Raw genomic sequence first — 18,535 nt, 5'->3', positions numbered from 1 at the left:
GAATTTCATGGAACAACAACAACAAAAATTATGCTTTCAACCTTGGAATTCCCCTCACTTCTTTGATCTTAAAAGCTCATAAACAACCAGGGTGCTTCTAAAAGGTGGTTATAAATGTTCCAATGGGAGAAGTTAGATAAACCGAATTTCTATTAGTTGTAATAGCAGCTCTAACTTTATCATTTAGAAGCCTATGTTCTAAATGAGCTATAAATGATTCTGCTTCCTCTGTATCATTGCAAGTGATGTAATTTTAGACACATTCTGTACATTATTAATAGGAGCCCCGTAAAGCTCGTATAGCATAACCAGTGCTTAAATATGCATAGGCACTTTAAAAGATAACACAAACAATATAGAGAATTGTTTTTTTGCAATGTATCAAAATTCCTGTGGTAGATAAAACCTACTAGTGGCATCTTCATTTGTCAACTAGCGAGAACGACCCGCTGCCCAAAATCAAGATGCAGCATTTGCTATATTGACATTCCTAAACTTTGCAGGTTGCTGACTAACACTGAAGAATTTGAAAATGCCCATCTTCCCATTCCATCTGTCATGGTCTAAAGCATTACTACCACTGAATATGTCAGTGTTTGTTTTGGCTCTGGAGTTTTTCCTGAATCTGCCATTTCTGTATCACAGCTGCTTCCTCGGTAGCCATTGCAATATACACATCAAAGCATGTTTTCCCAGTAAAGCAAATTGTTAATGTTATTGTTGCTCATCTTGGAAAATATTTTGGTAGACAGCTAGCTCTCCTCTGTTCTCAAACCTCCACTGTGTCAGGCCACCACAATTACAGACCTGATATGATGAACATGTTACCTGGCACAGCATTTTGAGTACACAGTGCACTTGCTGATGTTACTCACTGCAATTCCAAACATTTTTTTGACTAATACCCACTTACCAACCTTAAGACTTTGAATATACAATGGAGAAATGATTATTTGTCTGACAGGAAGGCAGATTTAAAGCATAGATGTCACTTATAGAGAATGTGTGCCCTTAGGGGGAGAGAAATAATTTCAGAGGTAAGACAGGAGAAGAGGGCAGGGGCAGATGCAGTCTTCATCTCAACGGGGACTGCAGCCTTTGTGCTTGCGTGTAGGCTAAGTGATCAGGAGTGTAACCATGGTGTAGGGCAGACTTAATAAGAGAAGGGGAGGACTTAGTAACCTTTTGGTCACCTCTGCTGAAATTCTGCACTTGAACTTTGCAAATGAGATTTTGCAAAACAATATCTGCCGCTGGAGCAATGACAGAGGGTTATGTTGTTATTAAATTGGAGTAGGGGCAGGGGGATGTTCAGGATAATCTGCCATAACTATCACTCTTACCTAGTGAGCAAAGTGTATAATTCCTCTTACAATGTCTTCTGTTTCTCTCTATTAGTGTAACATTCTGAGTTAGTGCAAGTTCTTGGCTTATTTTCTACCTAGTATAAACTCTGCTATCTGTCTACTTACCAGATTATTACCATCAGTCCTTGTTGGTTCTTCTTGTTGGCTGCTTTTATTTTTTTATATATATATATCTGTTTTAAGTAGTGTCAGGGGTTTTTTCCCTTTTTATTTTTCTTAAATATTGGTCCCTGTTCAGGCAGCTGTGTCTAAACAGTACAGTTATTAGAATGAAGCACACGATTTCCCATGGGATTTTTACTGAAGTCTGACATTTTAAGTCAGCAAGAACTCTGGTGTAAATGACTTATTTGCAATAAAATAATTACCTTAGAGAATTATTTTTTGAAAACCATCATACCTTTCATGTTTTTATTCTGTGACAGAATAGTACTATCCCCTTCCAATTCAAAATTATTTAACTGAAATTTGTCATAGAGCACTAATATAGTGTAAAATGATTGGATGAACTGAAATTTTCACCATAGGTCATTGCTGAATTATCATGTATGCACTTTTGTACAGTAGCTAACTGAGGTGATGGCATTCCTCTGCAGAAGGGATGAAGGAACTAGATATAGTTTTAAGTGCACAAATGATAATTGATACAGGACATAATTTTCAACAGCTGTTGCCAATTAAAATGTTTCATAAAGGCTTCCTGACGGTATGGGCATCTTGCTGAGTAAAAAAACCTATGCATTTAAAAAGGAATTACAAAATGAACATAAACTTATACTAGGAAAAGGTGTTGTACATAGCTAGTTAAAGTAGCCTTTGTTTAAATTGTTTTCTTGTTTCAAGTATCTGAAATATTTCAGTTAGAACATCCGAGCTACTCTGTATATATGTATGTTTGAAAAACATCACGTGAATGTCTAGATGCCTAATTTTCTTTTATTTTTAATAAATGGCTATGTATATTTCTGTAAAGGAGGAAGCTTTATCACAGAGCAACATTAAATGTATACAGAAACAGATGGCAGAGAGAAATTTGTTTCTTTTGAAAGAATTATTTTGTTTTCTCAAGTTCTATGGTGTTCTTTCCAAGTCTTCCTGCAGTATTTGGACTACTCTGATTATCTATATCAAGAGGTTTTGTTCCTGTTATAGTTAAAGTACCACTCCTGCATTGCCCTGATACTTTTTAGCTAGACATTGCCCTGACTTTTGTGTGATGCAGAAGGGACGAAGGACCACATTTCTGACATGTCAAGTGTGGAATGTCTATCATTTCCTATATGATATGGACATTAATTGTTTTTTAGGGATAGGTGAAGGGGAATGAGCATGCAGTTAGTTAATAGGCTGTCTTGAATTCCTAAGGCTTTGGAGTGATTCCAGCTTCATTGGGTGGTGAGAGAGAAGATACTTCCTCATTGCTGCCCTTAGGAAACTCAGAAGCGTGTAATCTACTTAGGCAGGAGGCATACTGAGTATAAGATTTGGCTTTTATTGCTTTTTGAATAACTTTACAGAAGGTGACAGAAAGTTGAGACAAAAGGTGGATTAAATGTGGATAGTCCAAATAAACTTAGTGCGAACTTTTAGTATGATCCATTTGTGCCTGAAAGGTTGAAATACTTCTGACCTCAGCTTTCATATGGGCTGTGTATTATTTACAGCTTTAATCTTTAAACTCATTGTCAAAAATCTGTTTGGAGTTTCTTCCAAGCAAGGGCTGCAACACATTGCACTGATAATTTTACTTTTTGCAAATCTCACAGATAAAAATCCCACAGAGCCAAAGTACGTTTTGATCTTTTCTTTCAGAATGATCGTCCACTGTCTCATATATGTTTTTAATTTTATATATGGTAACATGCTGTGATTTTGAAAAATAAATAATGTAATATTAAATTATTTCTAAATACAATGTGGTGACTGATAAACTAATTAGCCTTTATATACCCTGACATGTAAATGCCACTGGTATCAGAAGCTCTCAAATGGCATGTACCGTGTGTCCTATGTTACAAATGCAGGTTGTTTCTATCAGTAGGTATCCCTGTAATATTGCCCTCTCCTTATTTCCAGCAAGTAAATATAATTAAAAGCCATCAGATTTCTTTGATATGTAGTTATAGCTCAGATCTGAGACACAGAGATAACAAGGTTATTAGCAAGTACTTAAGGCATGTGTTCTCTGGGCCCTTGCACATGGTGGAAATGCTTATGGGTGCAGAACAAAGAGAAGGCCATAGCACAAAGGCACACCTGCCAAAATTCAAGTGGGCAGATTTGTATGCCCCAGCAGTGTGCTCAAAGACCATCCTCTTGATAACAACGAATTATTAAATGCTTTTGTGGTAGATGTCTTGTTTTCCCAGGACATGTCACACTTTTTTCAAAAGAGCGAGTGGCTCAGCAATGGAAGATGCTTGGCTTGGAGATTCTTCCCCACGGTGCAGCGTGGTGGGGAGCAGACAAGGCACGGAAGGCCTTGGTGAGGAGCTGGGAGTGTGCAGCTTGAGAAGGAATGGAGAGCCTGCTGAGAGGCACGGGGAACACAGCCCTGTGTGGGTCTGCCTGACAAGAGCAACTCATCTCTCTTAGTGGACTGCAGGCACGGAGGTGGCAGACACGAAAGCTCTAGGCAAAGACTTCACTGCAAGGATACAGTAGGCAGCAGGAGGGTTGTCTCTTAAAGCCTTTTTTTTTTCTCCTTTTTTTGATGTGCTCTTAGTCGCTTTTAGTTTTTCCACTGAAAAAGTGAATTGTTCTAGGTGGTATCTTGACATAACGCAGGGGTTTGTTTCTTAGAAGTTTAGAAGCACTTTGGTCTATGACAACAGCATACCTACCTGAGAGCTCTGGTGGGCTGAGGACCCCATCATGGCAGCCAGTCAATCATAAACCACAATTATCATCTGATTTGCTGCAGATTAGACTGTTTGTTCAAATGTGTCCTTGAGAGGGTTTATGCTGTCAATAGGAGGCTCTTTATAAATTATTGTTCTGTTGCTTTTTCACATTGCAAATGTCAGTTATGTCGTGTGGCTATCTGGGCCTTCTGTATGCTGAAATGTATTCATCCAAGCGCAGCATCAAAGAGAATAAAATAGATGAAGAGAAGAAAAGATCTCAAAATTCATTTTCTGCACCAAAATGGACAAAATTAGTTATGTCATCTGCTAGCATAATACTAGAGACAATCCTTCTGACATAAAGAATAATTACAGGTTATGTGCCACTTGCAGATGCAATGATAAAAGAAAAAAAGGTGACATTATTACATTAAGAAATACAAGAATTTTCCAACCCACAAACATTTGTAATAACAGATACAACTTTATGACATCTGATTAACAGTAATTTAATTAATACATAATAAGTAAAAGCTCTTCCATCTCTGAGAATTAAGATTATAAAACATGATTTCCCCAATAAATTGGTGAAAAAATGACTAAGCTATTTCACACAAATGGCTTTCCAGCATGAACACTTTGACAGCAAATTTATAAATTGTTAACAGTTGCATACATTTTTCAAGCAAAGGATTAATGTATTGCTTTGTGTGCTATTTATTTTCACATGCAGATTTTTTATTCTGTATAAATTTTTTCAATGACTGGAAGGAGACAACTAATAAAATTTTAGATCCTAAACATAATCTCAAGTTTTGAATCCCTTTCCTAACACAGAAACTTTCAGTTGGTTGCTCATGTTGACTTAAAATTAGTTCAGCTGGTCATGTTGAATTAAAATTAGTAAAGCTTTAAACTAGCAAGGGGTTCACAAAAGTGTTCTGGCTGTGAAATTTCTAGCAATTACCTAGATATTTTTTAGTTGCTCAGTTTGATCTTTCCTTGGGGAGGGTACGTCAAGAAATATGGTAATGCCGAGAAAGGAATTCCATTTTATTTTTCTGTGAAAGTCTACAAAGAATTTGTTACAATGAAGGGAGAAAAGAGGTTTGGGGTTTGGGGTTTGTTGTTTGGTTGGTTTTTTCTCAACAAAGACAAAATATTCTTTTAGTGTCAACGATATTTCAGAAACACTGTGTTAAGCTGCTAACAATACGATATGTAAGTGATCTAGTCACAACAGAATGTTTGCTGAAATTAGTAAGGAAAAATGAGTATCTTGTAGACATGACGGTGAAATTCTAAAAAGTAGGGGGATCCCTTTATTTGATTGGCATGATTGGTTGTAAAATTATATGTTGCATATTTAGGAAGAATGTTAAAATTTTCAGGAAGGCAAAGAATTATGTGCTTGATACGTACGTTTTTGTGCCAGACATCCCTTAAAGTTAGTGAATATCAAAAAATGCCGCTTCCAGCTTTCAAACTATCTCATATTTTGACTCTGTGCAACATAAGTACATGTTTTTGTTTTGTCTATATGCTGGAATGTATTACGTTTTTTCCCCTAGGCCTGAATAATAAATTAACAAAGTGTATATCTGACACGCAACAATCAGCTTGTGCTGACACAATCAAGACTTTGTGTGAGGTCTGTAACATGATTAGAATGGTTTTTTGGGTCATCATGAAGAGAAGCAAAGAGTAGAAGGCATGAAAGTAGCAATCAAATCAAACCAAACCAATAAAAAAGATTGGAAATGTACTTTTGACCATTCTCAAGCTTAAATTCCCATCTTTTCCCGAGCAAGAAGTGACTTTGGGGGAAAAAAAAAAAAAAGAAGATAGAGTTGTGTGTTGTTGTTATCATCAAGGCTTTGAAATCATAGATGGATAAGTAGAACATTTCAGCGATCAGTTCAAAGAAACAGAATTTAAGTCTGAACTGAAAGCTTTAAAGCCTGTTTACAGCAACAGCAATAAACTAGCTAGCTAGTTTTGAAGAAGTTGCTACTGAAACTGTTTTTCAAGGAAGCCAGACATTTAAACTGGAAAAACACCTTAGCTGTCACAGACTCATTACTTGATAGGTTATTAAAAAATGATAGTTCTTTTGCTTCCTTTACAAAACTGCAGGATGGGAAGGCCAAGGAACCAGTAAGTACGAGAAGCTTGCCTCTTCATTAAAATAACCCTCTAAAAGCAGATCTTGTTGCTGAATATTGTCATTTTTAATATTACATCTCAGAAAAAAAAAAACCAACCAACAATCACTGTCAATGACCAACATTTATTCAAGACAAGGAGTTACAAACTACATTATATCTTCCTTAGCATTGAAATGACTTGATGGATTTCCTTATAAATGATAGTAATGAAAAGCGAATGGAATAGTCAACATCTAAACTAAGCTATGAAATCTTAATGTGTAGGTCCCATGTTTAGTTTTCTTTATTAAATCTACTGCTGTCTGAACCATTCTTGTTACATTTCTCTCAGACAATAAACCAGAATCGGACTGGATTACTCTCACCTGTAATTAGCTACCTGAAAATGAGCTATTTCGTTGAAGGTGGCCACATAGTTAATGAAAGAGAGAAATAGCTTCATCTGAGGATTCATCCCAATGATCATAGATGGTTTAGGCTGTGGTGACTTTCTCCTTGGAGGTCCATTCTCCTCTCATGACAAGGAGGACATTTGATGGTGAATTTATACTGAAATCTTAACTTCCAGATGCCAAAATGAGATGAATTCCACTTCGTATATGCAGAATCTGCTCTCCACTTTCTATGAGGAAAGCACAGCTTAACAAAAGTTGTTTCCTAGTATTAACATCTTCCTGCAACCTGAAAGCAAGTCTTTAATAACTGTTATGCTGTGACTGACATACAAGCTTCATTTTTGTTTGGCACTACCTGAATTAACTATGATTAAAGAATTATACAATAAATTTTACTTAAAAGGTCCATGGTAGGCCACATCAGTTTATTCTTTTATAGTGGAAGATAATAAAGAGCACTTGATTTTTTAGAAGATATTCAAATTCCATGGCACTGTGAGATTATAAATGACTTGCTAATTCTTTTTAGATTAAAAAGAAAGATCAAAAATTTAGTGAGACTACTGAATAAAAATGAGGATAATATATGTTGTGACAAACACATGGAAAAATTAATGAAAGAATTTGCACTTTACAGTTCTGTTTTGATCCAAGAATTACAGCAATGCTCAGAATTTCTTTTTTATTCTTCTTTTCTGTAAATGGTAACAATATTATTACAAGGTGTATGTTACATATGCTATACATAAATACATATATTTACAAATATATATTTTCATGTATAGACTACTTCTTTGTGTACCTGCATCTACATACACTGTCCATTTCTGCAGCGCTACTACTAGTTATGGACTTCAGTATGTTAATACACTATAGAGAAGGTAAAGAAATACTCTTCCCAAAACCACTTGATAGAACATCTGGGTAGACAGGTGCATTGTAACTGAAAAAATAACAGGGGGTAATAAACAACTAGAAAATGATTGAAAACAGTAATTTAAAAATGTTATTTTATGTCCGTATTGTTTGCAGAAATCCTGTCGAGATTGCTTTATAATAAACAATGTATGTCCATCAGGAGCTTGCTTAACTCCTGCTGAAGTCAGTGGGAAGTCCTTGTGAAAAATGGGTATAGCAAAAGTATTTATCAGTATACTAATACTATGGGGTATCTAGGGGTTTTCAAATTTATCTGAAGATTTACTGATATCACAGAGAGAAACTGTCTTCACAGGAGAGCATTAAAGGAGCCATGAGGAAAAGCGACAGTGAGCTTCTGCTTCACTCGCATAATCTGTTACGTGCTGAAAATATTGACTAGGAGACAATATGGCAATCAACCAAAAACAAGAATGAGAAAAAAAAATAGGAAGACTTTCCATGTGCAAACAAATTGCCTAAGAGTCTCAGAAGAATGCTAAAAGACTGAGATAACATTCATTCCCTGAAATGTATTTGTTGATTTAAAAAAAACCCCCACAAACCACAAACCCACGAAAGACACGCTCTGAATTTACTGCCTCAAAGTCCCAGTCTGGTATTTCTTGTATTTTTATGCCTTTGCTTGTTTGTTTGTTTTCTGTCAGTACTTTTATAAGTTGAAATGCAATGACTGGTAATACGCTTTTATTTCTAGGTCAATTATTTATGTATCAGTACAGAACACGGTTTGAGACACTATATTTTTGATAATTCATTTGGCATAATTTTAAGCTTAACATATAATGTAACTGTGTAGTTTATCTGGTTTTCTCTTTTTAGATCTGTAGTGTAAAACAAATACTGAGTTATTTGACAGTCACAGCTGACTTCTTATGTTGCAATTGTCTATTTGTGTAAGTTTCATTTAACTACCAATCTGTCAACAGACAAAAATATTTCTATAGCATCCTGTATTCTGTAAACCTAAAACCACAGATACTGACTTTTTAGCATGTGACATACTTAACAGTAATGCCACTTCATCTGATACCGTCTCTCATTCCCTCCGCCCCATTTAAACTTGATTATTTCTGTTTCTGTGTGCCATTTTGCCATTTCTGTGTCTGTGACATATGCTTTCCTATTTTGAGAAGCAGTCTATGAAAACATTATTAATCTTCTGAACACCAGGTTTAAAAAATAATTACCATAAAATGCTGGTCTGTAAGAGGGAGCTATTGAAGTGGGAAAATGATGTCATTACTCAGCGTAATATACCAAAACACGAATTTTACAGAGGAATGTTGCAAGACCTGGAGCAATGTAGTTGGACAGAGCTCTCCTGTGCGATGATACTAATAAACTCACTCTTGTAGGTTTTATTAGTATTCTTCTGCAGTCTCCTGTCTTTTGAGGATTATTGCCTCCTGGTCAGAATGGCACCTGGAGCTGAGTCAATCATAGTTCAATTTATTGGATTGCAGTGTGTCTCTCGTGTTCTGTAATAATTAAGAAAAAGGAACAAGTTGGATTGCTTTAGTAATCATAGGGTATAACCCTAATTAAGCCAAGTAAAACTCCATTCCTACTACATCTCAAAAGACTAGAAAAGTACTGCGAATAAATAGCCCCAGATAGAAACAAATGTCATACTGAGCCCTTTGAATATTGTCTGAATTGTCATTTTCATTTTCAAGCTTTCTCTGTCAGACTGGCTTAAATCTCATCCATTCAGATGAACTGGAAGGAATACCGGAAAACCCAAAGAAATGCGTTTTTCCTCAGGGAATTTATTGTTTTATCATTTTTGGCAAGAGGCCAAATCATCAGGTCTGGGCAAGCAGCAAATTGTGCATGTAGAAGCTAGAGGACAGGAATATACTGGACAGGTTCCTCCCCTTTCAGCCACAACTCCTACATTGGCAGCGTGGCCTCGTGTCATTGAACATAACCCATGGCAGTCCAGGGCTGTACAGATGGGGACAAAAAGTTAACTTCTATATTTGGTCTGCTGAATTGCTCTCTAGGATCCACTGAATGTATTGATTAGACAGCTACAATAACCGTAACGGGATCTTAGACATCTGAAGTTGGGCATCTCAGTGTGTAAGGAGGTACCAGCTGCTAATGCCAGGTTAATGTCACATTCATTGAAATTCATGAATAAATAAATAAGTGATAAAACTTTTTACATTTCCTGACATTTCTGTATCATTGCAAAGGTTATAAAATAATGACTTATATACATATTCTTTCATAGTTGGTATTCTCTCACAACTCATTGGAATTCAGGCTGTTTGATACTTCAGGAAGAGCAATAAATTTCTTGAGACTTGTTAGTGAATATCACAGTGGAAAACAATGGTGTTTATGCTTGTGTGGGTGCAGGTGTGGCAAAAGAGCTATAGATTTATCCTATCATCAAGTTCTTTTAACTTAGATGGTGTTCAGTCATCTTTATTCATTTTCAGCGGCGTTTCAAAGTCCACCTATGTTCAGTGCGTATTTGGAGGCATGATTCTTCGCTTCAGAAGCCTCAGTGATATTAAGAGCTTATAAATGTTTGTGCAATGTCTGTGTGATGAGAACAGATATGCAGATCTGAAAGTTATGTCTGGAAAGTAATGTTAGGACAGTCTGGAAATGTAATGCGGATTGCCAAACTTTATCCCTTATTGTCAATACACACTTAATACAGGTACAAAAACTAAATTTGATAAAAGATATTTTGTGTGAGATTCACATTCAGCTGGACTAGTAGTAATATTAGAGCAGTAGCTGAAATGGGTGTGTTTTTCTGTTACTTAATCCAAAGGTATTTCTTCATGTAACTTAAGTATATTGTCTTGTACAATAATAGGGGATTTTTCAATACTGTAGTCATATCAGAATTATAGTTGCTATTCACACAGTCTGTGCCATTGATATGTAAATTATTTTGTCTCTTCTTGTTTTCCAGGTCCCCCAACAAGGACATGGCTTCAAATGAAAGAGAGATTGTGGTTTGGGTTTGCCAGGAAGAGAAGATCGTATGTGGCCTGACAAAGCGCACGACTTGCACAGAAGTGATTCAAGCACTGCTTGAGGAACATCAGGCAACATCTGGAGAGAAAAAGGTCCTTTTTGGAAAACCTAGTGATTACTGCATTGTGGAAAAATGGAGAGGCTCGGAGCGAGTCCTTCCTCCCTTGACAAAGATTCTGAGACTTTGGAAGGCATGGGGGGAAGAGCAGGCTAATTTGCACTTTGTGTTGGTAAAGTCAGATGCTTTCCTCTCCTTTCCATTGTGGAAGACAGCTGAAGCTAAAGTAGTACAAAATGTAGAAAAACAGTGGGAGCTCAGTCCAGCAAATTACATGAAGATGTTGCCAATAGACAAGCAGAAGAAAATTGTCAGGAAGACTTTCCGGAAACTGGCCAAACTTAAACAGGACAGTGTTCAGCAAGAAAGAGATAATATGGAGACATTGATTCATTTAATCATTTCTCAAGATCATACCATTCATCAACAAGTCCTTAGAATGAAGGAGCTAGATATGGAAATTGAAAAATGTGAAGCGAAATTCCATCTAGATCGTGTAGCCAATGATGGAGAAAATTATGTGCAGGACTCCTATTTAATGATCAATCCAAGTGAGGCTGAGCAGCAAGGGAGTAGGCCAGACGATCAGAAAGAGATGCATGAATATTTGAGCAAAAGTGAGGGAATTTTACAGGTTGAAGAGAGACTCAAACATCACAAACAATTAATAGAGAAGCTGTGTGCTGAAATTGAAAGAGAGGTACATGGTATATGCACAGAAAGAAGTGGAGATGATGTTCGTACAGAAGGAGCTGCTAATACTGAACTGGAAAACTCAAATTTGGAAAGTGTAAAATATGAGCTGGAAAAAAGTATGAAAGATGGTCTGAGAATCAATTCGTACCTGAGCTGCGTTCAGAAAGAGCTTACATACAGGGACTCACTGCTTCAAAAGAAGGAAAAAGAGTATGAACTTCTTACAGAAGAATTTAATTTACTACATGTTAAAGACAACATTGAAGCTAGGCTTCCATCAAATGAAGAGCCATCCAAGGGCAGTGGTATCTCCAGTAACAGCATCGCAGTTCCTGACTTTGTTCATAGAGTGACTAATCTGGACATAAACGACACAGACTCTGACACTGGAATCAGCTCCACACACAGTCAGGACTCTGAAATAACTTCAGGGGACGTGGTACTGTTGTCAACATAGCTGAAAACAGTCGCGCATTTATGAAAAGTCGTATTTTGGCAGATATTTATAAGAATTAGTAAACCTTGTTGTCTTGAGAGTTCAGCCCTTTAAGATGTTAAAACTGGCAATGCTCTAGCAAAGTAAACAGTGTCTATTCATGTGCTGAATAGTATACTTGTGCTTAAGTGCATAGGCAGTCTCATGGATTAACCGCTAATAGGTGCAAGGTTGTTGGCTTTGCTAAATCAGGACAGACTCTTTAGACCTTGTAATATTGTTACTCAGTGAAACAGGAGCATTCTGACTGGCTTGGACCAAAAGTCTGGAGATTTGATATCCCCTAATCTTTGGATCCACCTGTGCATCTCTCTAACTTTTTAGGAATGTGAATTAGAGATTAGACCAAACTAGACAGAGAGCTTGATTTTCTGCTCTGTTACATTAGCTTTATTCAGCTGGAGTTTCCTTGCCATGAAGCTGCTGTAAAGGAATATATAATGGAGCATGTAATCTGTTAAAAAATAGTTTTTATGATATTGTAGGACAAAAAAATGCAGTTGCATTTATGCTGTGTATTTAAATTTAGTTTTGAGTTATTAGGATGATATTTTCAAAAACACCTAAATCTCATTTTAAAAATCAACTTACACGGATGGGTTTTTAATTTCCATTCTCTTTCAGCAGTGTTTAACTGCTTCTAAGATCCTTAAAACCCCTACTTATCTGCTGTTACCCTGTAGTTGCCCCAGTGATGCTTAAGTCCACATAGTTTCTGCCAACGGGCATGTCAGAACTGCCTACATCCTGCTTGTGCGAGACACTCAGATCCCCACACCTAACCCCAGGGGCGTTTTCAGCAAGGCTTTCTCCTGCCTATCTCACCAGTCAGATCCAGTATCTTGGGCCTCCTCAGATCATGACTACCAAATAAAGCATAACAGAAGGGACAGGCAGGAACCAGACATTGTTGGCACTGGCTAGACACTGTTTCCCAATAGCCAGATAGTCACCATTTTCACATAGCGGGTAGGTTGTCAAATCTCATCTCATGCTGGTTTGGAGCCGGGATATAGACCTGTAAATCCTGCTTCCTTGGTCAGGACTTTGGGATACAGCTAAATCTGATCCACTTCATATACCTAATTAAATATTGGGCCTCAGGAAAAAAAAAAAAAAGAAGGGAATGCAAAACATGAGAATTTTACGGCTATGTGGTTAAGTCAAATGATTTCACTTAGGATGCAGTAGTTGGTCTCAAATCCTTCTCTAGCGCATTGCTGTGAATCCAAAGCAAAGGTGTAGAGTTGAGGTCTTCTCCTCAGTTACCAAACAAGATTTCTAACTCTGAGCTAGACACTCTGCTAACAGAGAGCACATGAGTGATTTCCGGGTTGCCATGTTTGTATTTTGCAGATCAATCTGTTTATTGCTTTTGATTAAATGAATTGAATGGAGAAATTGTTACAGTGTTCCTAAAAAAAGTTTAGCTCCAGCAAAAATCAAACAAATTCTGGAATTAAAAGCCTACAAAGTAAATAAACGGACAGTACCTAGAAGGTATAAATGAAAAATACTTTCAGATACACTGCTTTCCCTTTCTGTATTTTTCTTCTCTTAAATGTCTGTCAACCATCTGTTTCCTAAAATGACCAAAGTGCTAAGACTGCTGATTAGCACATATTCGAAGCAGGGGGAGGAAAAGAAAAAAAAAAAAAAGAAAAGAAAAAAAATAGCCTTTTCTAAAAAGGCAATTTTTGTTGGTTTTTTTTTTTTTTAAAGTTTTTTAATCCTGGATATTATAAATAATTTATATTCCAGGAAAGTGTGCTAGTTGCTTTAATATATTTTGTGATGTGTTTTTGTTATACAATGTTATTTGAATATTTCAGTAGTAATACGTCATGTTTAGACTCATCAGCCCCTGATGGAAACACAAGTATGTACCAAATATATTATCTTTGTAATAATTTATTAACGCAGCTCAGCATCTTTTGAACTTTGTGGTATCACTCTGACAAGTGGTAAGCACAGAGCTCCGAGAGAGTAGAGTAATGTAGTCTATGAGTTCTTGTGAGTTTAGCTAACAGTTATTTCTAACGAGTCGTTTTTTTATCTAAGTACTTAGGGGACAAAGAGTTCAAACAAAATAATAATCACAGCTGTGCAGGCTAGTACAGGACCAGTGGGGGAATTAATTTCTGCTCATAGTCTATCAGATTTATTTTACTCATAGGAACTTGTACAGGTTTTCAGAACTGATCTTTATCCACACTACGTGCTTGATTGTACATCCCCCGCAATGTGTAGATCTTAAGAGTATTTCTGTATTTTAAGAAGAAAATAGGAAAAATAGGTTGGGAGAGAAAATTTCTTAAAAAATAAAATAATATTTAAAACATCCAGTGTTTTGAAGCTTATATTTGAAGCTTATACTTTGATATCTCATACAGACTTGTTTCTTTCAGAATTTAGATGAATGTACAAGATGATTAAAGACTGTGTGCGCGCTTTGCTGTTCATCTGCCTCTACTCTTTTCATATACTTGTTCAATCTGTTTTTAGGATGCTAAAAGTATGTTTTATGAACTTTTATGCTCCTTACTTAGCCATTCTTCCTTTGTCTCAACTATCTTTGGGGTTTTTGGGGGTTTTTGTTGGTTTGTTTCTTTTAAATTCCATTAAGGAAATGCACAGTCAAATGATTTGGCTCATTTCCTGTCATTCTTTTAAGCCGGTTCCCTTTCCATATTCACATTTTTGGTTTATTTTATAAAATTTTCCATGGAGTAGGTTATACTTACCAACAAAGAGGAAGATAAAAAAAGTTCTGCATAAGAGGAGAGAAAAAATTCTACCCAGGCATTGGGAATGTGAAATGTCAAAGTGAAATGAAAGAAAATTTGCTCCGTTACACTCATCTGCACAAGAGATTTTTGATAAAAAGACAGTTAATTCTTCAGAGTGAGAGGAATATTGTGGTGAGTAGGTGCCAGACTCCGCTTGTATCATGACTTTCCAGGTGGGATAGGTTAGTCCCTGGTACGAATCTAGGCAGAGCTCCTCAGTGACTGCCATCCAGGCTAACAGTACTGAAATGAATCGACTTGCCTAATACGAAGTTCTTTGGAGCCTACATACTTAAATAGTTTCGCGTATATATTTATAACCAATATAACTCCAACAGTTTCCAGGGAACACAGTGTATACCCCAATCTCATGTTTCTGCCTGACTTTATTATGTGCTTTTACAAATTTGATGAAAGCAGATGAGTCAATTTAATTACCTGCTTCAGTTCCTTGATGACTCTTTCAAATATAAAACATAATTATCATTTGGTTATACATAAATTTAGAGTATTTACCATCCATTTATGTTCTTAAAAATTACTGTGTAATTACAGAATTATTGCTTTTTTTTTTCCCCTGCAAAACTGAGCAATCCCCAAGAACTTCTGTCACTTCAAACTTATAGATTATATATTTGTCTTCAGGTAGTGCATTCGGGGATTGTTCTACTGGCTTTCTTTTGCTACATACATACATACATACATACATCTTGCTAACACAGCGTATTTGATCGTATGATACGGACAGATTGAAATTCACAGAGATGAGAGCTTCAACTTGCAGCTTTAGGCTGCTAAGATTAATAGGCTTCACATTTCTCTACATGCCCAGAATCATCATTTGTTAGTTTCTGCATATTTCCAATGGTCTAAAGACATAAATAGATATAATAAATCATTATTACAAAATCATATAATTTGTATTTCTGATTGCCTAATTGTGTTGATTGCTTCGGATGAAGGTTTAGGTTCATGAACCTAATTCAGCAAAGTGCTGATATATCTAAGCACATAGTAGTTTGAATGATTTTGTGTGTGATGCGTATTAGATTTTCTTTAATAATATGTGAACATTCCTTGCTAAATTTTTAATATTCTTGTGACTGTTCATTCTGATTAAAAAAAACAAAAAAAACAAAAAACCACCACAAAACCAAACAACTTACTATTTTCCGTTTTTATCTCATGAAACACTGGTCTTGTAATAAAATATCTTTGGTAATGATAAACATTTTCAATAGCACTGCAAGTGGAACATGCACTTAAGAACAGAAGTCTCTAATCTAAAGGGTCTTTTTCTAAACCCATCTTAGACCATCTCTTCCTGTCTTGCCGGTTTAGTTAGCTTGAGCATAGAGGACTCTTTCCTTCCAGCAGCAGCATTCTCATGATGATTACACACATATTTTTCTTTTCCTAGAGTTGTAGTGTTTATCCTTCTGGGCGTTTTACTACAGCATTTAAAAGACAACTAGTTTATTTGGCATTTTATAACTTCCGAAAATAAATTGCTGCTTGCTATCTTTCTCAGGGCTCCGTCTGACAACATAAACACACTTGGAAACAAATATGACTACATTTCCAGTGTCCGTAATATAATAATTTTTTCCATATATTAAAACCATTAATTTTTTTCCTGAAATGTGTATAAATGAGTATAGGGGGGTATAAAATATTATATTGCCTTTGTGATATAGTGTTTTGTAAAATGTAATAGTCTCATTCCAAAGTTTGTTGGGTTTTGTTTTGTTTTCTTTTGTTTTTTAATTTAACAAGCAACTCAGAATATATTATACTATGTCAAAATCTCATAGTCCTTTCTCAAACAAAACTATCCATGACTGAAACTACTTTCTTCCAAAGAGAGGACAGCTGGGATATAAAATACAGACATCAAAATTTTCTTTCTGATACTTAACAGATTCTAATATTCTAATATTTAGTTAATATGCCTTACATCAAACCTAAATTTTCAGATGGATGATTACAGATTGTTTTTTCTGGAATGAGATCTGTGGCTGCCTTACGATAGATCAAGTCCAACTGGAATCCGGTCACTAATTTCAATAGGAGCTGTTCAGAAAGTTTTACAAGCCTTCAGATTTAATTGAGGAAACATTCCCAAATAAAAACCTATAGTTATGTATGGGCACTATTTCACTTTTCCTGAATTGTGTATTAAGTGCTTATCTTTTATGCTACATTCATTTTTTAGGGTAAAAAACCCCAAAACCAAAACAAAAAACCCCACCAAACTTCAAACCTATCCAGAATTCATACCAGTTTTCTATCTTATTCATCTGAACTGTGAAGGTTTTCACATCAGTGATTAATTAAAAAGCCAAATGATCATTCTATTTTCAAAAATATTTACAGTAAGAACTGTTGACTATGCTAGCTTTGTCAGCTGAATCCCACGTAAGGGTGGGAAAATTTAGCCTTTGTGCATGTAAACGCAGGTTTTTGCTTATGCAATGACTATATGCATATTTTGCTTGACTAGCCTGTTGGTTGAGATTTTAGTTCACCCAAATATTTGAAAACTTAACTTGTGGTATTCGATCCATTAACTGACATCCATTTTTCAGGAAAGAATAATTCTTTCTGGGGAGAGAGGAATTATTTTATTAAGAACAATACAAGGATCATCTTGCTAGGATGCAGTTAAGATAAAGCAAAAAGGCCAGCTGGTACAAAAAGTTCACTGTCAGCTAGAAGTTCAATTTATTCCTATGCAGTATCAAGGCTGGATAGATCATATAATATTAATTATGGGGAAAGTCATGCAGTTACTTGTTATGATAAAAAAATCTGTGTTGTTCCACAACGCAAAGCATTAGAGGAGTATACAAGATACAGAAGTATGTGAGCACTTTACCAGTGCATTCCTGAGAATACTACATGTCAGCAATTCTGTTGCAGATTATAGGGGGGAAAAGAGAGTTATTTGGATGAGGAAGTACCTGTTAATTCCTTTCTATCTGCATTCAGAGTTTTTGCTAGGCATAGTGAGGGACCTTTTGATTTAGAGAGCTTTTGTCATTCATGACCTAGAAGTAGCGTGGACTCCTTTTGTATTAGACTACAGTGACAGAAAAATATACAGTGTTCATGGTAATTTTAATTCTTTTGCAGGTTGCCACAGACTCTGTAGATGTAAAGCTTATTTGACCATTTTCCCTGATTCTGATTTGACTCATCTCCATACTTGACCTAAATAATTACCAGTCTTATGTATTGGCAGCTCTGTGCAATTTCTATTATGTTCATATCTGCATTTTTTAAAGTTATTCAGTGGTTAGATCAGATTTATTTAGAATTTCTTCCAACATCAAACATCATCCTCTTTTATGTTCATTCCTATTTTGCTTCAGATCAGCTGTATTTCAAGTTCTTATTTCCGAGCGCATGTATTTGTTTTAAACTGCAGATTAAATAGCTGCTGTTTCATATTTTATTTTGCTTAAATATTCATAGAATAGATATACATACTTTCTTGGGAAAGGAGGTTACTGCTTAAACCTCAGTTCACCAAGTTGATTAGCCTCTTAATAGTTTGCATATAGTAAATTGCCCTTACTTTTGCTCTTCTTTATGTATGAAAATAAGTGGATCAGAAGATGCTTTTATGTAACATAGGAATGTCTTGATTAAAATATTTCCTACATTATTCATAGTTGCACTGAATTCTGACAGCAGAGGAGTTACACGTAAAAAAGTCTGAACTGGTATTTCTTTTCTGGTATTTTCATGTCAAGCAGGGCCAGGTCAATCA

At 35.9% G+C, this 18,535-nt stretch overlaps 1 protein-coding gene and 1 long non-coding RNA gene across 3 annotated transcripts in view; one reads left to right on the top strand and one right to left on the bottom strand.

Annotated features, from left to right (window-relative positions):
• The window catches only part of RASSF9 (Ras association domain family member 9), a 29,531-nt gene extending 15,233 nt beyond the window's left edge, over window positions 1-14,298 (top strand). For both annotated transcript variants that reach the window (XM_054805685.1, XM_054805694.1), the window contains exon 2: window positions 10,657-14,298. In XM_054805685.1, the coding sequence (XP_054661660.1) occupies window positions 10,657-11,932 (1,276 nt within the window). In that variant the 3' untranslated portion in view covers window positions 11,933-14,298. The remainder of the gene's footprint in view (window positions 1-10,656) is intronic.
• The window catches only part of LOC129197348 (uncharacterized), a 76,519-nt gene that overhangs the window by 10,443 nt on the left and 47,541 nt on the right, over window positions 1-18,535 (bottom strand). The window lies entirely within an intron of this gene.

This window comes from Grus americana, chromosome 1 (assembly GCF_028858705.1).
Source record: "Grus americana isolate bGruAme1 chromosome 1, bGruAme1.mat, whole genome shotgun sequence".
NCBI lineage: Eukaryota > Metazoa > Chordata > Aves > Gruiformes > Gruidae > Grus > Grus americana.
This window is presented reverse-complemented; position numbering and strand designations above follow the sequence as displayed.